Source organism: Actinia tenebrosa, unplaced genomic scaffold (assembly GCF_029948245.1).
Source record: "Actinia tenebrosa isolate PJP-AT-01 unplaced genomic scaffold, QUT_ActTen_1.0 PGA_scaffold0__85_contigs__length_37466705, whole genome shotgun sequence".
Classification (NCBI taxonomy): Eukaryota; Metazoa; Cnidaria; class Anthozoa; order Actiniaria; family Actiniidae; genus Actinia; species Actinia tenebrosa.
The window spans coordinates 28752781-28770461 of record NW_028292569.1 but is presented as its reverse complement, the minus strand read 5'-3'; the positions used below and the strand labels follow the sequence as shown (position 1 = coordinate 28770461).

The 17681-nt window shown below is 38.8% G+C and overlaps 2 protein-coding genes across 2 annotated transcripts in view; one reads left to right on the top strand and one right to left on the bottom strand.

Moving 5' to 3' along the window:
* Positions 1-816: 816 nt before the first annotated feature.
* Positions 817-12360, bottom strand: LOC116294286 (uncharacterized). Its single transcript, XM_031701852.2, has 13 exons — positions 12205-12360; positions 11902-11933; positions 11134-11227; positions 10350-10447; positions 9939-9976; positions 8835-8887; positions 7379-7401; positions 6487-6541; positions 6044-6095; positions 5448-5743; positions 4022-4161; positions 2720-3176; positions 817-2290 (listed from the first exon to the last, which is right to left on the bottom strand). Exons 1-13 carry the CDS (start codon positions 12266-12268, stop codon positions 2031-2033), a joined length of 1662 nt encoding a protein of 553 aa, XP_031557712.1. The 5' UTR covers positions 12269-12360; the 3' UTR covers positions 817-2030.
* A 109-nt stretch (positions 12361-12469) lies between these two features.
* The window catches only part of LOC116294298 (1-phosphatidylinositol 4,5-bisphosphate phosphodiesterase delta-4), a 30350-nt gene continuing 25138 nt past the window's right edge, over positions 12470-17681 (top strand). The window contains exons 1-6 of the mRNA XM_089039097.1: positions 12470-12946; positions 13819-13981; positions 14550-14659; positions 15136-15202; positions 15484-15584; positions 17008-17059. Of these exons, the coding sequence (XP_088895223.1) occupies positions 12749-12946; positions 13819-13981; positions 14550-14659; positions 15136-15202; positions 15484-15584; positions 17008-17059 (691 nt within the window). The 5' untranslated portion in view covers positions 12470-12748. The remainder of the gene's footprint in view (positions 12947-13818; positions 13982-14549; positions 14660-15135; positions 15203-15483; positions 15585-17007; positions 17060-17681) is intronic.

The window sequence follows — 17681 nt, the reverse complement described above, 5'->3', positions numbered from 1 at the left end:
GAATATTTGTTGTCGTAATATGCTCTCCGTGTTATTTTTCCTCCAGCATTAAAATAAATTAAGCTTATCTATAGAAATATATAAAGTTTTGAGAGAAAGTATTTGATTTGTCCGATTCGTCGAGAAAAATGGTTGTCAAAAATATTATAATATACGGTTGTTTGCTAAAAAACACACACCTGAATTCTTGAAGAACACTTCTTGATCCATCTTTGACTACATGAAAGCTTTTTTTTAATTGTTTTTGGTCAATAAGTTGTCCTAAAGCGATTGTTTTTTTCTGTGCATTTGAGAGCCGCATTTGTGAGTTTTGCTTTGACATCAAGCGGGATTCCTGTGTTGTGTACACGGACGGACGGACGGACGGACGTAAGTGACGTCAGCCAAGCCATGAAAAATCAACTCGATGGTTTACCATTTTTTGTTAAGTATGGTGCTCCGCTCGCGCGGGCCTTCGGCCCGCGAGGGAGCTCCGCTATTAACAAACACGACTTTTAGTAGAATCAGAATTATGAATATTGTTAAAACTAGCTTATTATTCAGTTAGTGATTTGTCATTTTAATGTAAGTTATTAGCCAATTTAGTTTTAAGAAGTTTAGTTTTAGAAGAAGCTGCATTTGTAATAGCACATTTGTAAATGTTTAGACCTTCAAGTCTTCTCGGACAAGCACCCGTTCTAACACTACAGGGCCCACTGTCGCTGCCCTCATGAAGCTAATGAAATAAATGAATAACTTCAGTCGTAAATAAATTTCTAAAGTTAGCTTCATAAGAATATAGCTTTTTAGTTGTAAAATTAAGGTGTACATTTCGAGTTTCACATTCAACTTGACTGCATTCGTTTATTAATAACAAGTAATACATTGATATGAAATACGTTCGACAAAACGTTTGGAGCAAGACAAGAGCTACGAAATACCAGGCCATATCTACCTACTTTACGTCATCCATTCTCAACCAATAGAAAAACACAATTCTGGGGCGCTTACCACTTCAATCAATACATCCGATTGGAAATTCGTTTGCCAATGTTAAGAAAAGAGCGGGAAAATTTCGACTGTCGACAAATGGTACACGCCACCGTTTTCCGGGTAAATGGTAAGCATCCCGGATCTCACCGATAAGCTTTGTTAATATCTGTAAAACATACTGCGCATGCTCATAAAATCAGCGGTAAAGTTTCTTCCACAATTTGATACCAGAGAAAGCTTTCGTATCCTCTAGGTCGTTTGGTTGTTTCATTTGACTACCATTGCCAGGGAGTGTGTCGGTAACTTTACGAGCTTGTGCAGTACGTGTTACCTATGTTTTTGTGCGAAACAAAAAATCGCCACCCCATATAAAGATTCGGAATGGATTTGCAATGCTAATGTGTAGTAGGCGTCAATAAACGTAGCCCTCTTAATCTTTGTATGTAATTTGACCATTTCCGATCACATGAATTTTTCCTTGAGAATAAGCCATTTAACTCCCACCACCAAAATGCTTGGCGAATTTTTCTTTCTTATTCAGCTTTGTATTTCCTCACGAGTATAGTAATATGACAATTGGTGTTAATGCACTGAACAAAAGAAAGTATTAAAGGATTCTGGAAGTGGTAGTAAACAACGCTATAATGCAAATGTCCTATTGTACTTTTATGACGAACATGTTAAAATACGCATGAAAAATTACACGTGAAAAGATCAGCTCCCAGAAGTGGCATCACGTGATCTGAAATGTGCACAACAAACAGCAAAGGTACAGAGTTTAGTAATGGCAAAGTAATGGCCAATAGATTACCTTATTCGTAGTGTGACAATGTTTTCCCAATTCAGCGTGACAAACCTCTGGGGGAATGAAGAGCTATTGTTTTGAAACTCGTCGGGATATCATCATTATTCCTTTCGTATCCTTTGGGATACTCGTGAATTTTTCGAAGAGTAAAAAAAGAAAAAAAAGAAAAAGAAAATGAATGCCTTGGAGGTTCGTCACGCTGAATTGAGAAAACATTGTCACACCACGAATAAGGTCTATTTTAGTCCAGTGGTTACAGAAGCCCCTCCATTTCTTTCATAAATAATGCATAGGCATCGTCCTTTGTTGCTCTGCCTGATATATTCTGTTCTGGTCGTCTTGGTTCTTGTGAAGGCATGTTTTCTAGAGTGTCTTTTCCTTTGGGCTTTTGTTTTGGGGCTTCACGTTTCACTCTGAGTGATGTTGGCACGAGTTTTGTTAATTCTGCTTGAGTGTTTCGTATTTGTGGTTTGGCTGATATTACCACTCCTGGAGTTTTCTTAAGTATGCCTCCTACAAGGAATGTTTAACGACATTTAATAGGAAGAACAGAACTTCATTTTACTAGAGCTTAAACTATGAAAAGAAAATTGGGAGAAAAGGAGAGGGGGAAGGGTGTAAGGAAGGAAGGATTTTGAAAAAAAGGAAAGAAAAGAAACAAAGAATTAATAACATGAAATGAAATAAATAAATGTAAAAATAAAAGAGAGAGAGAGAAGGAGAGAAAAACAAAGCAATCTAACTAAAAAAAAGGTGTATGGGTTGTGAATAAACATGATGCATTGTGGTCTAGCTGGGGTGCAAGTAACACCACATAAGGCATGACAAACAGAAGATGTCGCTTCCCAATTTAGACCACAATGCACAGTGTTCAATATCTCAGAAAAGGTCTATGAGGTTGGGGGAGGGGAGGGAGGGGAAAAATGAAATGTTATCACTTACCAGAAGAAGCATCACCAGGTAGATGTGCCATAGGTGGTTTACGGATAACAGAAGGAGGCGCTGATAGTACTGACCCCTGTCCTGACATCATATGAGGTGGAGGGGGACCAGGAGGCCTTGGCATTCTTGGTGGTGGTCCTGGTGGCATCATGGGCTGTTGCATCAGCGGTCTTGGTCCTCTACCCATCACCTGGGCAGCCATATTGGGTGGCATTCCTGGAGGTGGACCTGGAGGCATCCCTGGTGGTGGGCCTGGTGGCATCCCCGGTGGGGGTCCGGGTGGCATACCCCCAGGCATCCTGGGTGGAGGTCCTGGGGGTCCTCTAGGGGGTGGTCCAGGTGGGAATAAATGGGTAGGGGGAGGGGGGATTTGAGAGTTTGGCTGGACACTTGTCATGCCACGAGGTCCTGGTGGTGGGCCGGGTGGTGTGGGGCGCTGATCAGATGTTTGAGAATTCTAAAATCAATAAAATAGTTAAAAGTAAGAATGTTGCATGTGTAGATCTTTTATATATGTAGGATTGTTAGGTATTTTCTATACGTTCTATACGTTTTTTATCTATGTATTTTTAGGGACAGGACAGAAAGGAGTTAGGCAAATAATAGCAGCAACAATGGAAACAGCAACAGCAACAGCAACCATGGCACCTGCAACAATGGCAACAAGAGCAATAGCAACGGCAAGCATGGCATTAATAACAATAACAACAACAGCAAGCATGGCAACAACAACAGCAAAATTAAAGCAAGCTTTGTAACAGCAACAGCAACAGCAACCATGGCACCTGCAACAATGGCAACAAGAGCAATAGCAACGGCAAGCATGGCATTAATAACAATAACAACAACAGCAAGCATGGCAACAACAACAGCAAAATTAAAGCAAGCTTTGTAACAACAGCAATAAAAACAGCAACAACAGCAAAAGCAACAGCAACCATGGCATCAACAACAATAACAACAACAGCAAGCATGGCAACAACAGCAACAACAGCAATAACAACAGAAAGCGTCGCAACAGCAGCAACAATGGCAACAACAGCAACCATAGCACCAACAACAATAACCACAACAGCAATAGCAACAGCAAGCAACGCAACAACAGAAACAATGGCAACAACGGCCATAGTAACAGCAACAATGGCACCAATGATAATGGCAACAGCAAACAAGGGTAGCAACAACAATGACAACTGCAACATCAACGCAACATAAATAGCAACAGCAACAGCAGCAACAAGAATGACAACAGCAACAAAAATCACAAAAATAATCCTAATTATTGATCCACTGTATTGTTACCTTTTGTTTATTACCATCAGCTATTCCTGCGATCTTTAGAAGAGCTCTCTGTACAGCTGACCTGGGGTCATCTGATTGGCTGACTGGTTTGTTAGGATCTGTGGCTTCATCTGCGAATCTCACACTTCGATGATGTTGATCTGTAGTAAGAGCCAAGATATAAATGTAACTCATATGAATGAGTGGATAAATGAAGTGGTTGATAGATGGAGGAGTAGAAGGATGGAGGGATGGATAAATGCAAAGGATAAACAGATGGCATAGACTGTTTTCTAAAGATTGATTGCGCATACAAATTTAAGAAACTTGATGGGCCACAATACCAGAACAGGAGTTTTATAATGAGAATTATCAATCATTTCGATTAGATTTTTCGATAAGGATTTAACAATCGATTATTCTTCTCTTTAAATATGAAACTGGCTTCTCGATTTTACTGAATTTTACTCCTTTTTTCAGTTTTGTAGCCTGTCGGTCTATTGAATGGATGGAGAATAGAAGGCTAGAAAAAGAATGGATGGAGGGAAAAGAGATAGATGGAAGCAATGGATAAGTCTACTAAAAATCCTAAAAGCAAAAAAAGCCTTTCCCAACACTTCCCTGTCTCATACTTCTGACCTTGCTTCTCTCAAGCTCTAAAGCTCCCAGCATGCTAATATTACATTGCTGAGACATGAAATGCTGTTTCAAATAGGTGGATGTAATGTTTATAAACATTGTAATCATGAATATGTTAATGTGCCAATCATTTGACAATAGGTTTTGCCAATTTGCTTTACTGGATTGTCCAATAGGTTTCTTGTTGGCAATTTAAAGAGGCACTTGGACGGAAAATCCCTCAAAATTGGAAGCTGATTATTTCTAGTTGAAGCAATTTAAAAGTGAATATAGATCACTTTCAAGAACTACTATACCAAATATTCTGCATTTCAAGCACGTTATCATCAATTACTGTAATTTTGGTTTTGAAGCTAAAAGAACAATATTGTTCAAACAACTTAGATGCTACAATGATTGATAACTTTTATCCAGCAGTTTTGACTGTGAAGAAAATATGTTGCTTGGCGACTATTATTGGCCATACATAAGTGCAACCAAGTTACAAGACATTTCCATTTTTCAGTAATAAAGTTGCATTAGCACGTGCTTATGGCGAAGTGCTTACTATACGGTGCTTCCTAAGTCCTTATTACTGAATGGAGCACAGAAAAACCTGTTTTATTAGTTTTATTACATGGTTACTAATTTTATTTTGGTATTGAATTTATTCACGCAAAGAGAAAGACTGTCGCAGGATCTAGCAGCACTTCGCGCACGCAGATGGCTTCAGCACTGTGCTCCGTTCACTAATAAAGCACAGTTTTCGACCAATCAGCACATGTGTACTATCCTAACTACATAATAAATATAACATACAGTACGGTACCTTGAGTTTTATCATCTTTAAAGTCTTGTGTGTCCATCTTTGCATAGTCTCCAATCTTCATCTCTTGTTGATATTCATCCTCGTCAAGACCAGACTCACTCGTACTACTGCCATCATCATCATAATCCACATCATCACCTTTCTCTTCCAACCCTTCATGATCTGCGTCACTTACTCCAGGGGGGTGCAGAAGTTTGGATTTGTCAGTTGCTGTTGCCGAAGAGACTGTACCTGTGGAAGGCACAGGTGGTTCCCCTGGGGGTGGGCCTGGGGGGATTAATCCTGGGGGTAGGGTCCTAAGGAGAAAATAGCATAGAAAAAATTATAAACTTTATAGAGAATTTGTACCATCACATGATGGCAGCCATGACACCAATAGTCTTTCTTCCTCAGGAACTGAATTCTTTTTCATGTAAATCAGATTAGACCAGATTCAATTGTTCCTGCCTCCTGTCATAGCTGCCATCACATGATGGTGCAAATTCTCTTTTATATCACTGTGGGTTCATGGTAGAAAAATTGGACTCCCCTGGGGGTGGGTCCGGGGGATTAGTTGAAGGGTTCATTGTTATCATTGTCCAGCTGCTTCTACTTACTGTTGTCCTGGTAACGGTCCTGGCAGAGGGATGTCACTCGGCATTAACATACCTGCAACAAATAAGAATAGGGCTTAAAATGGGCTAAATTCGATTTGCTCTGTGAGTTAACGGTGCCCTGACTTAGATCAGCCCAGAGGTTGTTTCAGGGTTTGATCTGTGAGTTACATGTAGCTGTGCCCTGACTTAGATCAGCCCAGAGGTTGTTTCAGGGTCCTATCTGTGAGTTAGCCATGCCCTAACTTAGATCAGGCCAAAGGTTGTTCAGGGTTCTATCTGTGAGTTAGCCATGCCCTGACTTAGTTCAGCTCAGAGGTTGTTTCAGGGTCCTATCTGTGAGTTAGCCATGCCCTGACTTAGATCAGGCCAAAGGTTATTTTAGGGTTTGATAAAATATGAAGGTTTTTTAGTTAATATTTAATGCGCTGCCTTGAGTTTTTTACCTGAGTGAGGGAGAGGAATGTTTGTAGGAAGAGGAATATTGGCAAACTGTTCAGCCTGGAAGAAGTAAAAGATTAGAAAGATTAAAAATACATTATTTGGTCAGTATGCCAGTCAGTTAGTCACCAATATCTACAATGTGTAGTTCCAGAAAATATCCATACCCCACCTACTGTACTGAGGAATTGGAAATTCTGGAGATTCTGAATTCTTGTATGGAAGAAGATTGGAAGTTCCCGAGGGTAGGGGGGTCCTTTTGCAAATTCCCTACTTGGTTAAGGTATGGATATTTTTGGAACTTAACAATAAAACTGAGAGTACATTTGTATATCCTCAAGCAAAAAATTTTTTTTTCAAACAATGCAAAATTTTCCATCTAGAATAGGCCACATTCAGGTCCTAGAATTCTGACTTGATTGAGAGGCTTTAGTCATATGGCACATTGTACTTCATGTATCGTACAATGTATAAACATGTGGATCAACAAATATATATGTTAGTAATGATAAAAGGGTAAATTTTACACAGTGAAAAGATGAAAACACTTACTGACGTTTCGGACGCTAGTCCTTCGTTGGAGTAAAAGAGTGAAATATTGAAAGGAATATAATAATGAACCACATACAAATGAATGTTTCAGTAATAAATTAAAATTAAGAAATATTTAACAGAAAAGCCAGTTAGTTCAATATAGCTACTCAACTTAATGTTATCATAATCAAATATCAGCACTATATTTTCATTATGGCTATGCCTTCTGATTCTTTGATTTTGAAAGCAATTTTTACTGTATAGCATCTTGTTCTCAAGAGCCTCGCAATCATTCTAGAATTTTAACATCTCAAAAGTGGCCAATAATTGGATAATAATATTATGAACTCTTTGCACACTCACCTGCAGCTTGGCATGCATGGATTCTGTTCAAAAATAAATAAACAAAATGTTAGAAAATGTGCTAGAAATTTGTTCACAATCTAAACATGAAATGCAGAGTTAATGTGAAAAGGAAAATTTCTGTCTAGATGAGTAAGCAAACTTAAGGTAATTTATTGTATTTTACTTAGAAACTGCTGGTATAGACCCCTTGCATGTACATGTAACGTCAAAGCAGCTCAATTTGGAGGACAAAAACAAAGAATTTCATTCACCTGTGAATTTGAAACCTACGGTTATGTCCTACAAATTGAGCTGCATTCCAACGTGCTGCAAAGGTATATTAGTTGTCCAATAAACCTTTCCCGAATTGGCTTAGATGACCACGAAACAATGATTTGAATTAAACACTGAACTTGATTCTTTTATTCATCAAGTCCAACCCAACCTCGACTTGAAACCATTGTTTCGTGATCAGTCAACAGGTCTATTCACCTAATCCAGGGGCTCATGCATTAAGTGATGGAAGGTGCACCCTTTGCATGGGTATTTATAAAAGCCAAAGCTACACAGAGCAGAAAGAAGTTGAAAAAGAAGTGGAAATTCTGAGGATTGAACCATGGACCAAACTCCAAAAGCTGCCACTAACTAACTGAGCTATATGTATGTCCGCTCCTATACCAGGGTGATCTAATTTTGACAGCCCATCAAAAACTATAATCAGCCTGGAGAAAGAAATCTGATCAGGTGGTCAATCAAATCTACTAGGGAAAGAAACATGCTGGCCACAGTCAGAGAAAATAACTCTGAATCCTTGCTTTCATAGCTACATTATAGATTCAAAGCTTTCAAATTCTACCTATACTTATAACGACTACTTAATATGGTGCATTGTGTTTTCAATTGCCCTACTTCAATATGAGGTTACATCAAAACAATCTTCAACAAGCTATTGTTTAAATGCAAAGGATCATGGTCGTCAGACGGGGTCAAATCAACGCAAACTAACCGAAAATTGTTCTAAATCCCGTATCATTCCACGAAGACAAGTAGAATAGCCAGCAAACGCTCAGAATATTTTTAGTACATATTAACACATATTATATCTGAAAACCATTTTAGATTAAAACTGTGTCCCTAGGAGCACCTTTTGTTGAATTTTCTATTGGATTTGGCGATTCTATCCCCACATAAACAAGCAGTGACGTCATAGTGAATTAGGTCAATTCTTTTATGAAATTATCGCGAAATGATAGCTCTTTGTTCGCCGATAAACAACTGAAACTAGGACCGCCTGATCAACTACAACAATCCTTTGTGCGTATTTCTCAAAATCACTTGGATATATACATGTACTGTAAGCCTTACAATTTTAATTTGCTTTAATCATTAAAATAATATTTGAATTTACCGGTAACAAAATCAAAAAAATAAATGTTAAAAATATCCATAATAAATTGTCATGTAATAAAGTTACCGTAAGCTTCTATCTGTAAATGCTCTCTTCTTTTCTCACTTTCATTAAGTAACCTGTAAAAAATATAAATTTATCAAAAAAACTGTTCTACACCTCACGTTCTGATTGGTTGGGAGTGCGTGCTTTATGAGACCACATAGCACATGCACCCACTTTCGGTTTCGTCGTTCATGTAATTAGTATTTCATTAAAGAAATAAGAACCTTGCTTGCTCTGCTATGTGGAATAATGAAGCACTTGGGGATTGGCAGAACACTCGAGGAGTGTTGCCAACACCCGCGTGCTTTATAACTGCATATAGCATGTACACATGTTTTCTATTTCTTTAATATTCAATGGCAGAAATTTGATCTGCATACACCATAATCATCATCAAAATTATTGGACATAAAGTAGATCTGTTTTTTTTCCTACTTAATCTTGTTATCATTATAGTTGTCCCTCATCCATTATTTTTATCACAACCATATCACTTCCATTACTATTGGAACCATCATCATTTATTATTACCAGCATCATCAACCGCCATCATCATCTCAATTATCTGTCATTATCATCATGATTATCAGGATTATCATCACCATCACCACCACTATAGATTGTCATCATCAACACCATCATTATGGTCATCTTTTATGATCATCTTCATGCCCTTCATTATCATCACCATCCTTATCACAAACATCATTATCATCATCATCATAAGCATCATCATCATCGTCATCATCATTGCCACCATCACCAACATCATCAATGTCATCATTTCCATGTCCACCATCACACTTCAAAATACATTGTATTAACTTTAATTCAATCTATCAGTAGCCTTTAAGTTTTAAGTCTACGATGGAGAGATAAATCTGATCAGATTTTTTAAAATCTATAACAATCACCACCATTATAATCATTAACACCAGACCAATCTTTAATATTATCAATTGATTATCATCACCAAGTGCAACCACCATCACCATCTATCACCTTCTCCATCATCATCATCATCATCATCATCATCATCATCATCATCATCATCATCATCAACACTCCCAACATTACAGTATAAACATTCTCATCCTCATACAGTATTTATTTATCAGCTCTTACTTTTGTATTTCTCCTGCCTTTTTGGGGTCACTTTTTTCCTAAAAGGGTAAGAAAATTATATTATTATAATCTGGCACAAATTATGTTTTGTCATGAAGTGTGATCATCTGGGTGAGTGCAATCTTGAGAAAGACTGTTGTAGGTGGTGACTGATGTTTAGACAACCTGAAGTTATCTCCAGAGTCCAGTGAGAAAACAAGAGAAATTAAAAACAAGAGAAATAATAACATTAGGCACTATGGAAAAACATTAAAAGAAATATAATATAGCCTCATTCCCAGGCTACTATTTTTGCTGTTCGGCATGACATCATGAAAATGCCTCTCAGACTTGTTCTCTGGATTCCAAATTACATGTAAATCGAGCAGTCTATGATCAATACAGTACATATTAAATAAGTTTTTTACTTACAAATAATTTCTGTAGTCTTTCAAGAGTTTCTCGTAACTTTTTTTTCTTGTCTTTTAAAGCTTTATCATTAGGCAGAGGCTCCACTCCAGCATCTAACTCTGTAAAATAATAATAACGGGGTTCTTATATAGCGCATTTCACATTGTTTCAATGCGCTTTATATTCATGAGCATTGGAGGACTTTTACGGGCTGCATATTAAGGTGCTATTAGCAGCCATGCAGCTTACAATCGTGAGTGACTTGTTAGTGTACATTAGTGTTATGCCTCCAGACAGGAATAGGCTGTCGAACCGGAAGATAATCCCCTTCTCTAAAACAAATAATTCAACAAGTTCTTTTATGTCCTCCATTTACTGTAGGTAAATAGTGTGCAAAATGGTTTAGGGATCTTGTTAGGAGTCAGGATGTCAGGATGTTAGGATGGCTTAGTGATAAAACGCTCGCCTCTCACCTCTTTTCTTTCCACTTACTTGGACTATATAAGGACTAACATCCTATTACTAATGTCCGACTAATGTCAGATTCAATTTATCCACAAGTTTCTACTGTTTTATTCAGAAACACCAACGTAGTCCACGCTAGTACTCTACTAGTTATCACCTCTCACCTCTGAGGTCTGGGTCTGAATCCCAGTTGCCCCAAGTGAGCTGAGTTGGTTGGTTCTCAATGGAATTTATGGCATTTCTTTTGTATTTCCATGTTAGTCTCACATTCAAGACGATTTTAAGAAGGGTGAAATCATGTTTGCTTTCGCAGAAAATTTTCATCTATGATTTAGCTTACCGACTGTCTCTATTTTTTCAATTTCATCTAGAATCCTCTTGGGATCTTTCGTCTTCAGTACTGCTTCTCTGACCATCTTTCTCTGCTTCTTGTTCTATTAGATATAAGGCAGCTTTGTTTTAGAGCAGTTTTCGTATATATTTATATACTTATATATTTATCTATATTTACAACCACCACACCATGTAGGGGGCTCTTTTGTGAGGTGCCCTCCACACACACTACCACTACATTCTATATTTACAACATACACCACTCAACTCACATGTTGATTTTTATGGAGGGAGGAAGCCAGAGTACCTAAAGAAAACCCTCGTGGCAAAGGAGAGAACAACACATCAAACAAACTCAACCCACATGATCTAGTACCAGCCGGGGCTCAAACCTGTACCACAGCGGTGAGAGGTGAGCAGTAAACCACAATGCCACCCAAGCCATCCATTTGATGTACTGTACATCAAACTCCTAGCCATATACTCATAGCAAGCTTTACAGTATTTTACTACAGTACCTAAACGAATTTATCCATTGCACAGGCTGAGCAGTAATATATGTTTCCGACTCCTTCATGCATTCAATAAAACATGACATTTTGACTATAATTGATCAAACATCCTGTTTTATCAAATGCGTTTCGTCTGGAAACCCCTACTTTTGATATCATGTCAAAGCGTGAAACCTCAAAGACACTTTTCTTTGTGGATTGTAAAAACAACAAACTTTAAACCAAAGAGTATCATTCCCGAGAACAAAGAGCTATCAACCAACCTTTTTTAATTCTCTTTTCCTTGCTTCTTTTCCTGTGAGACAGAAAATAAGACAACTATGAAACACCACAGGTATCCCAACCATAGGAACGATTAAGAACATCAAAAACTAACAACTTAACAAATAATGAAAACGATGCGTTAATCATCTAAAAAGAAATAAAGTCTAGGGCTATTTTAAGAAGGAATTTAATAAAAAAGAGCTCCTGGGAACGTCAGTCACCATGGACAATCGCTCACATGTGAGAAGATGGCTGTCACCTACTGTAAAAAGCATGGATTTTAAGAGTATTTTATAACTTACTTGCTTGATCTGTAGGATTCATAAACTTCCCATTTTTAGTAGTACTGGTGGAGCGTCGCCCCATGCTTGAAACAGCGATTTTTGTCTCGCTCTTAAGCGAGAAAAACTAAAAATTCAAGAGCCTTTTCAAAACATAAGTTAGAACAAGATGGCGACGCTGTGCTTCCGAGTTACATCCGAGTTTTGCCCGAACCTTTTCGACTTTTCCTTAGTGGCCGAGTGGCCGAGCCGTGGCCGAACCTGATATATTGATTTGATAATCTAATCGAGCAAATGAACAAGAGATTTGTAGATAAATTCGAACTTTATTATAAAACGAGAGAAATCCTAAAACAGCATTTTAGATATTTTTGAAATTTTTTAAAAGGTTGTTCTTAAATTCGGGTTGAATTCGTTAAATCAGAAGTCGGAAATTCACGAGCCAATTTTTGAAGTGCGTTCCGATACAGTACGTCGACTCTTCAATATTTGTTTAATACCCTTGAAAGCCCTCAATTTAAACGGTATCAAAGGGGTTTAATTCCGATATAGAGGATGATCAACCATGGCAGAGACTTCTGTTGACACCGGAAGCCGTTCTACAGGAATCGATTTATGGACTTCAAGGCCGTCAATCCAACATGGTGGAGTGGATTTGAAGTCAGTCATCAAGGCTGGCTATTTATGTGGACTATCTTCGTCTAAGTCAAAGTATTATGTCCTTACGAAGAGCTCTTTGGATAGCTATAAGAATAGACACTGTGTGAGTATTTGGCATTATAAGAGGGGAGGGGAGGGGGGGTGAAGTAAGTTAGTAAATTTTGTATATTTGGTATAATTTTTCAATAGTCCCACATTTGAAATACTTTAAGAAAGTTATGAAGCCCCCTCTGACCGTAGGTAAACTAATAATAATAAATATTAATCTTTTTATTTATATGATGGACTTTGGGGGGCTAGTGGGGCTGTGCATCCTCCATACGCACTCCTTACTTTGTCATTCACATAATATCATATGACCTGTACAGCCCTGCTCGTGCTCTAAAAACATTTGGACAAAGTCACATTATGGGGCTGGATGGGTTGGCCAGCGTGAGTGGGCTGGAAACAGTCTGGCCCTCCTCGGTTTATTTATCAATTTTAGCAGGATTACTTAGCCTTTTTTTACAACAGAAATTGGGTCATATTAAAATGTTTTTTGACTGTGCTAGGTTGGTTTGTGCTCTATCAGTATGGTATGACCTCAAGCCAAATATTTTCCTGTCCGGCCCTCCCACTTAGTTAATAAGACTTACCTATTACATAATACACAACTGGAATCTAAATAATTTTTTTTTATGGAGGGAGGAAAACCAGAGAACCCAGAGAAAAAAAACCCTTGTGGCAAGGGAGAGAACAACAAATCAAACAAACTCAATTCACGTACTAGCATGGATGAAACTCACGACGTTGGCCCCAATGCCACAAGTCTTGCATTTGTGAGAGAATGGTTGACACTTTCGCAGCATAGATCACCCATTTTCTCAATAATGATTCCAGCAGTAATTTGGGTCTTCTTGAGAAAGGCTTAAAAAATAAAAAATAAATAAACAATAGTCAAAATTGATATCTGATTATTTTATTATTTTTTTTCAGGATAAGCTCAAAGGTAGTGTACCTTTGGTTGCTATGGAAACCATTGAAATATGTGTGCATAGCAACAGATCCTTGCAAATCACTGGTCCATATGAGCATCCTATAATACTACAAGCCTTGTCTAGAGACGAAGCCCAGGAATGGAAAAGAGCTATTGAAGAGGGTAAGTGTGATACTCTGAGATATATTTTCAGATCAAGAGCTTGTGGCCGGCCAGCCGCCATTACTAGGATAATCCATTTACCATGCTGGGTGACTGTATGCAGGCATATTCCCACATCGGGAGCCCATTACTAGGAGCATCTATCTCCCATACTGGGTGTGTGAACCAACATAATCCCAGATCAGGAGCCCATATTTATTAGAAGCATCCATCTCCCATAATAGTCTGTGAGCCAGCATATTCCCAGATCAGGAGCCCATTACTAGGAGAATTCAGGCATCTCCCATACTGGGTCTGTGAGCAGCGAATTCCCAGATCAGGAGCCCATCACTAGTAACATCCATGTCCCATACTGGGTGTGTGAGCCAACATATTCCCAGATCAGGAGCCCATCACTAGTAACATCCATGTCCCATACTGGGTCTGTGAACCAGCATATTCCCAGATCAGGAGCCCAATACTAGGAGCATCCATCTCCCAAGCTGGGTCTGTGCACATCCTGGAGACTCCTTTCAAAGTGGTTAATTAGATTTGATGGCTAGATTAAAATGTATAGTTGCGTTTTTAGGTATTTGTCACTGGAGACTTGACTCAGAACAAGACTGCAGCAACCCAAAGATTCAAAGCCGTGAAATGAAAACTCCAAATAAAGCTCTAACAGATATGGAATCCAAGCTAGTAAGTACATAGTTGCAGTAATGAAAAATATAAATTTAAAATCTGGCACAAAAGAGAATTTCAAATTAGTTTTTGGCTAAATCTGAACCAGCTTTTTCAAACTATGCAATGATTAAGGATTAAAAATTATGAGGACCGTAGTGGTGGGAGATAACAACCCAGCATCCCCCATGTACTTTAAGTGACCTCGGGCGCTCAAAGCTTGAACGCTTCCATTTTTTTAAAGGTTATTACTGCATTAACTTTCTACATTTTCAAACCCTGTAAAATGAAGTTTTGAGTTAAAATATCCTGAGTGATCAAAACGAATCATATTTCTAATCAATTGGCTCAAGGGATTCCCAAAAAAAAATACAAAAAAACAAAAAACTCGAAATATTCACCGTTTGAGTGTTTTCACTGTTCGAGTATCCTCGCTGTAAATAATAAAATTTATTTCCTTTATTTTAACTATTGATTTTTTTCTATGTTCACAGATGATGTACCCATCATTAAAAAGGGCTTTCGATCAGTCACCCACTTCTGATCTGGTTTTTTTCTCGGGTAAGTTAAAATAATTCAATATATTTTAGGGAAACACGTGTTGTATGCGCTGCTAATGCGCCGCCTCTTTTTGATTCTAAAGGCAAGGACAGACGGTGCAACATTGCACGCAACATTTCACGTAACATTGCACGTAACAAATTTGAATTGGGGTGACACACGTTGCAAGAGCATCATGCCACATCGCTTGCTTAGAAATTTGCTCAGGGAACGTAATAAACTCAGTTGGTTGCTCCGAAGAATATTTTTTATTAACCAATGTATATTCTATTTTTTCCCAGCTGCAAGCGAGGTTCACCATGAATTTGCCATGATAAAATATGCGAGGGCAGGAAAAGCCATCCCTCACGAGAAACTGGTGAAATTGGACAATGATAACTTGGTAAGGCAAACAAATAACATGAAGAAATAGAAAATGTGCGCGCGTGCTGTGTGCAGTTATAAAGCACGTGGGGATTGGCAGAACACGAGAGAAGTGTTAGGAGAGGCACGACGCGTAGCGGAATGCTTCTCGACACTTCTCGAGTGTTCTGCCAATCCCCAAGTGCTTCATAACTTCACACAGCACAGCAAGCAAGTTTTATTTCTTTTATAAGATACAAATTACGATAACCGTTATTTTAACTAGGATTGACGCAGCTGAAAGTGTGCGCACATGCTGTGTGCTCTCATAAAGCACGCGCTCCCAACCAATCAGAACGCGAGGTTTATAACAGTTATTTTATAATAACGCATAAAGTGCACCTTAGGGAGAGGGGGGTTGTGGGTAAAACTATGGGTTGGGGGAGGGGCAATATTTTGTTACCCATGTCGAGTAGTCGTAAGGCTAATTGTTCGACCAATAAGCCGGCCAAAATAAACATTCTACCATCGAACAACATCGACCGACGTGACCGACCAATATTTGAACCATTGTTGGATATGGATAGACCATCCAACCAACTATACAGAACCGCCGGTTTGATCGGCCGATCGAACAACCGACCAACGTGATCGTCCAACACACGGGCCATTATAGATGGGATTGACCATTTAAACAATTAACCGACCATTCGATCGGTCAACCTACCGACCAACCACCAAACAACTGACCGACTTGACCGACCATCACACGAACCATTGTACATTGGATGGACCGTTCAACCAAGTGACCAACCGTTTTATAGGCCGATCTACCGACCTATCATCGAACAAGCGACCGACGTGACCGACCAACACACGAGCCATTGTAGATGAGATGGACCATTCAACCAAGTGACCAACCGTTATATCGGCCGACCTACCGACCTATCATCAAACAAGCAACCGGGTGACTGACCAACAAACTTTAGCTATTCAGCCAACTAACCAACTATTTGACCGACTGACCGATCAACTAATCAACCGACCGATTGATCAAATAGCAATCACATCTAGTTACGCAACCGACCGGCCAAAAGACTGAACAGAAATTCAAAATATTTTTGAAGTCAGTCGTTATTAGTCGTTCAATAATTCAAGTCGATTTTCAATTAATAGACCTCTCAAACTTGGGCGTAATGTTTCCCCATGTCAGACCAATTGCCATTCTCACATAAGGTTCATCATAAGATTCTTTGTTTGAGTTGTATCCATATTCATGTGTCCTCTCATGTGCGACCGTTAAACAAAGTAATGATGCTTTAGGGAATGACATGTGGTCTTAAATGGGATAGGATTACGCCCAAGTCAAAAAAGTGTATTACAAAAAAAAAAAAAAAAATTATTACATATTTGTCAATTCTAAAAAAAATAATATATATATTTTTCCTTTTTTTCGAATGAAGCATATTATGTGGAAGAAAAGATCGAAGCACAGTTTCTCATTCCGCAACACTTGTGAGTACCAAGCGTATCATGTCTGCTAACTTGTAGGACTATAGCTTGGAAATTTATAAAATCCTGAAAAAATCCTGGGCTGATCTAAGACAGGGCACGGCTAACTCACAGATTAAACCCTGAAACAACCTCTGGACTGATCTAAGTCACTGTGGCTAACTCACAGATCGAACCCTGAAACAACCTGTGGACTGATCTAAGTCAGGGCACGGCTAACTCACAGATCGAACCCTGAAACAACCTCTGGGCTGATCTAAGTCAGAGCACGGCTAACTCACAGATAGAACCCTGAAACAACCTCTGGGCTGATCTAAGTCAGGGCATGGCTAACTCACAGATAGAACCCTGAAACAACCTCTGGGCTGATCTAAGTCAGGGCATGGCTAACTCACAGATTGAACCCTGAAACGACCTCTGGGCTGATCTAAGTCAGGGTATGGCTAACTCACAGATAGAACCCTGAAACAACCTCTGGGCTGATCTAAGTCAGGGCATGGCAAACTCACAGATTGAACCCTGAAACAACCTCTGGGCTGATCTAAGCCAGGGCACGGCTAACTCACAGATTGAAATCTGAAACAACCTCTGGGCTGATCTAAGTCAGGGCACGGCTAACTCACAG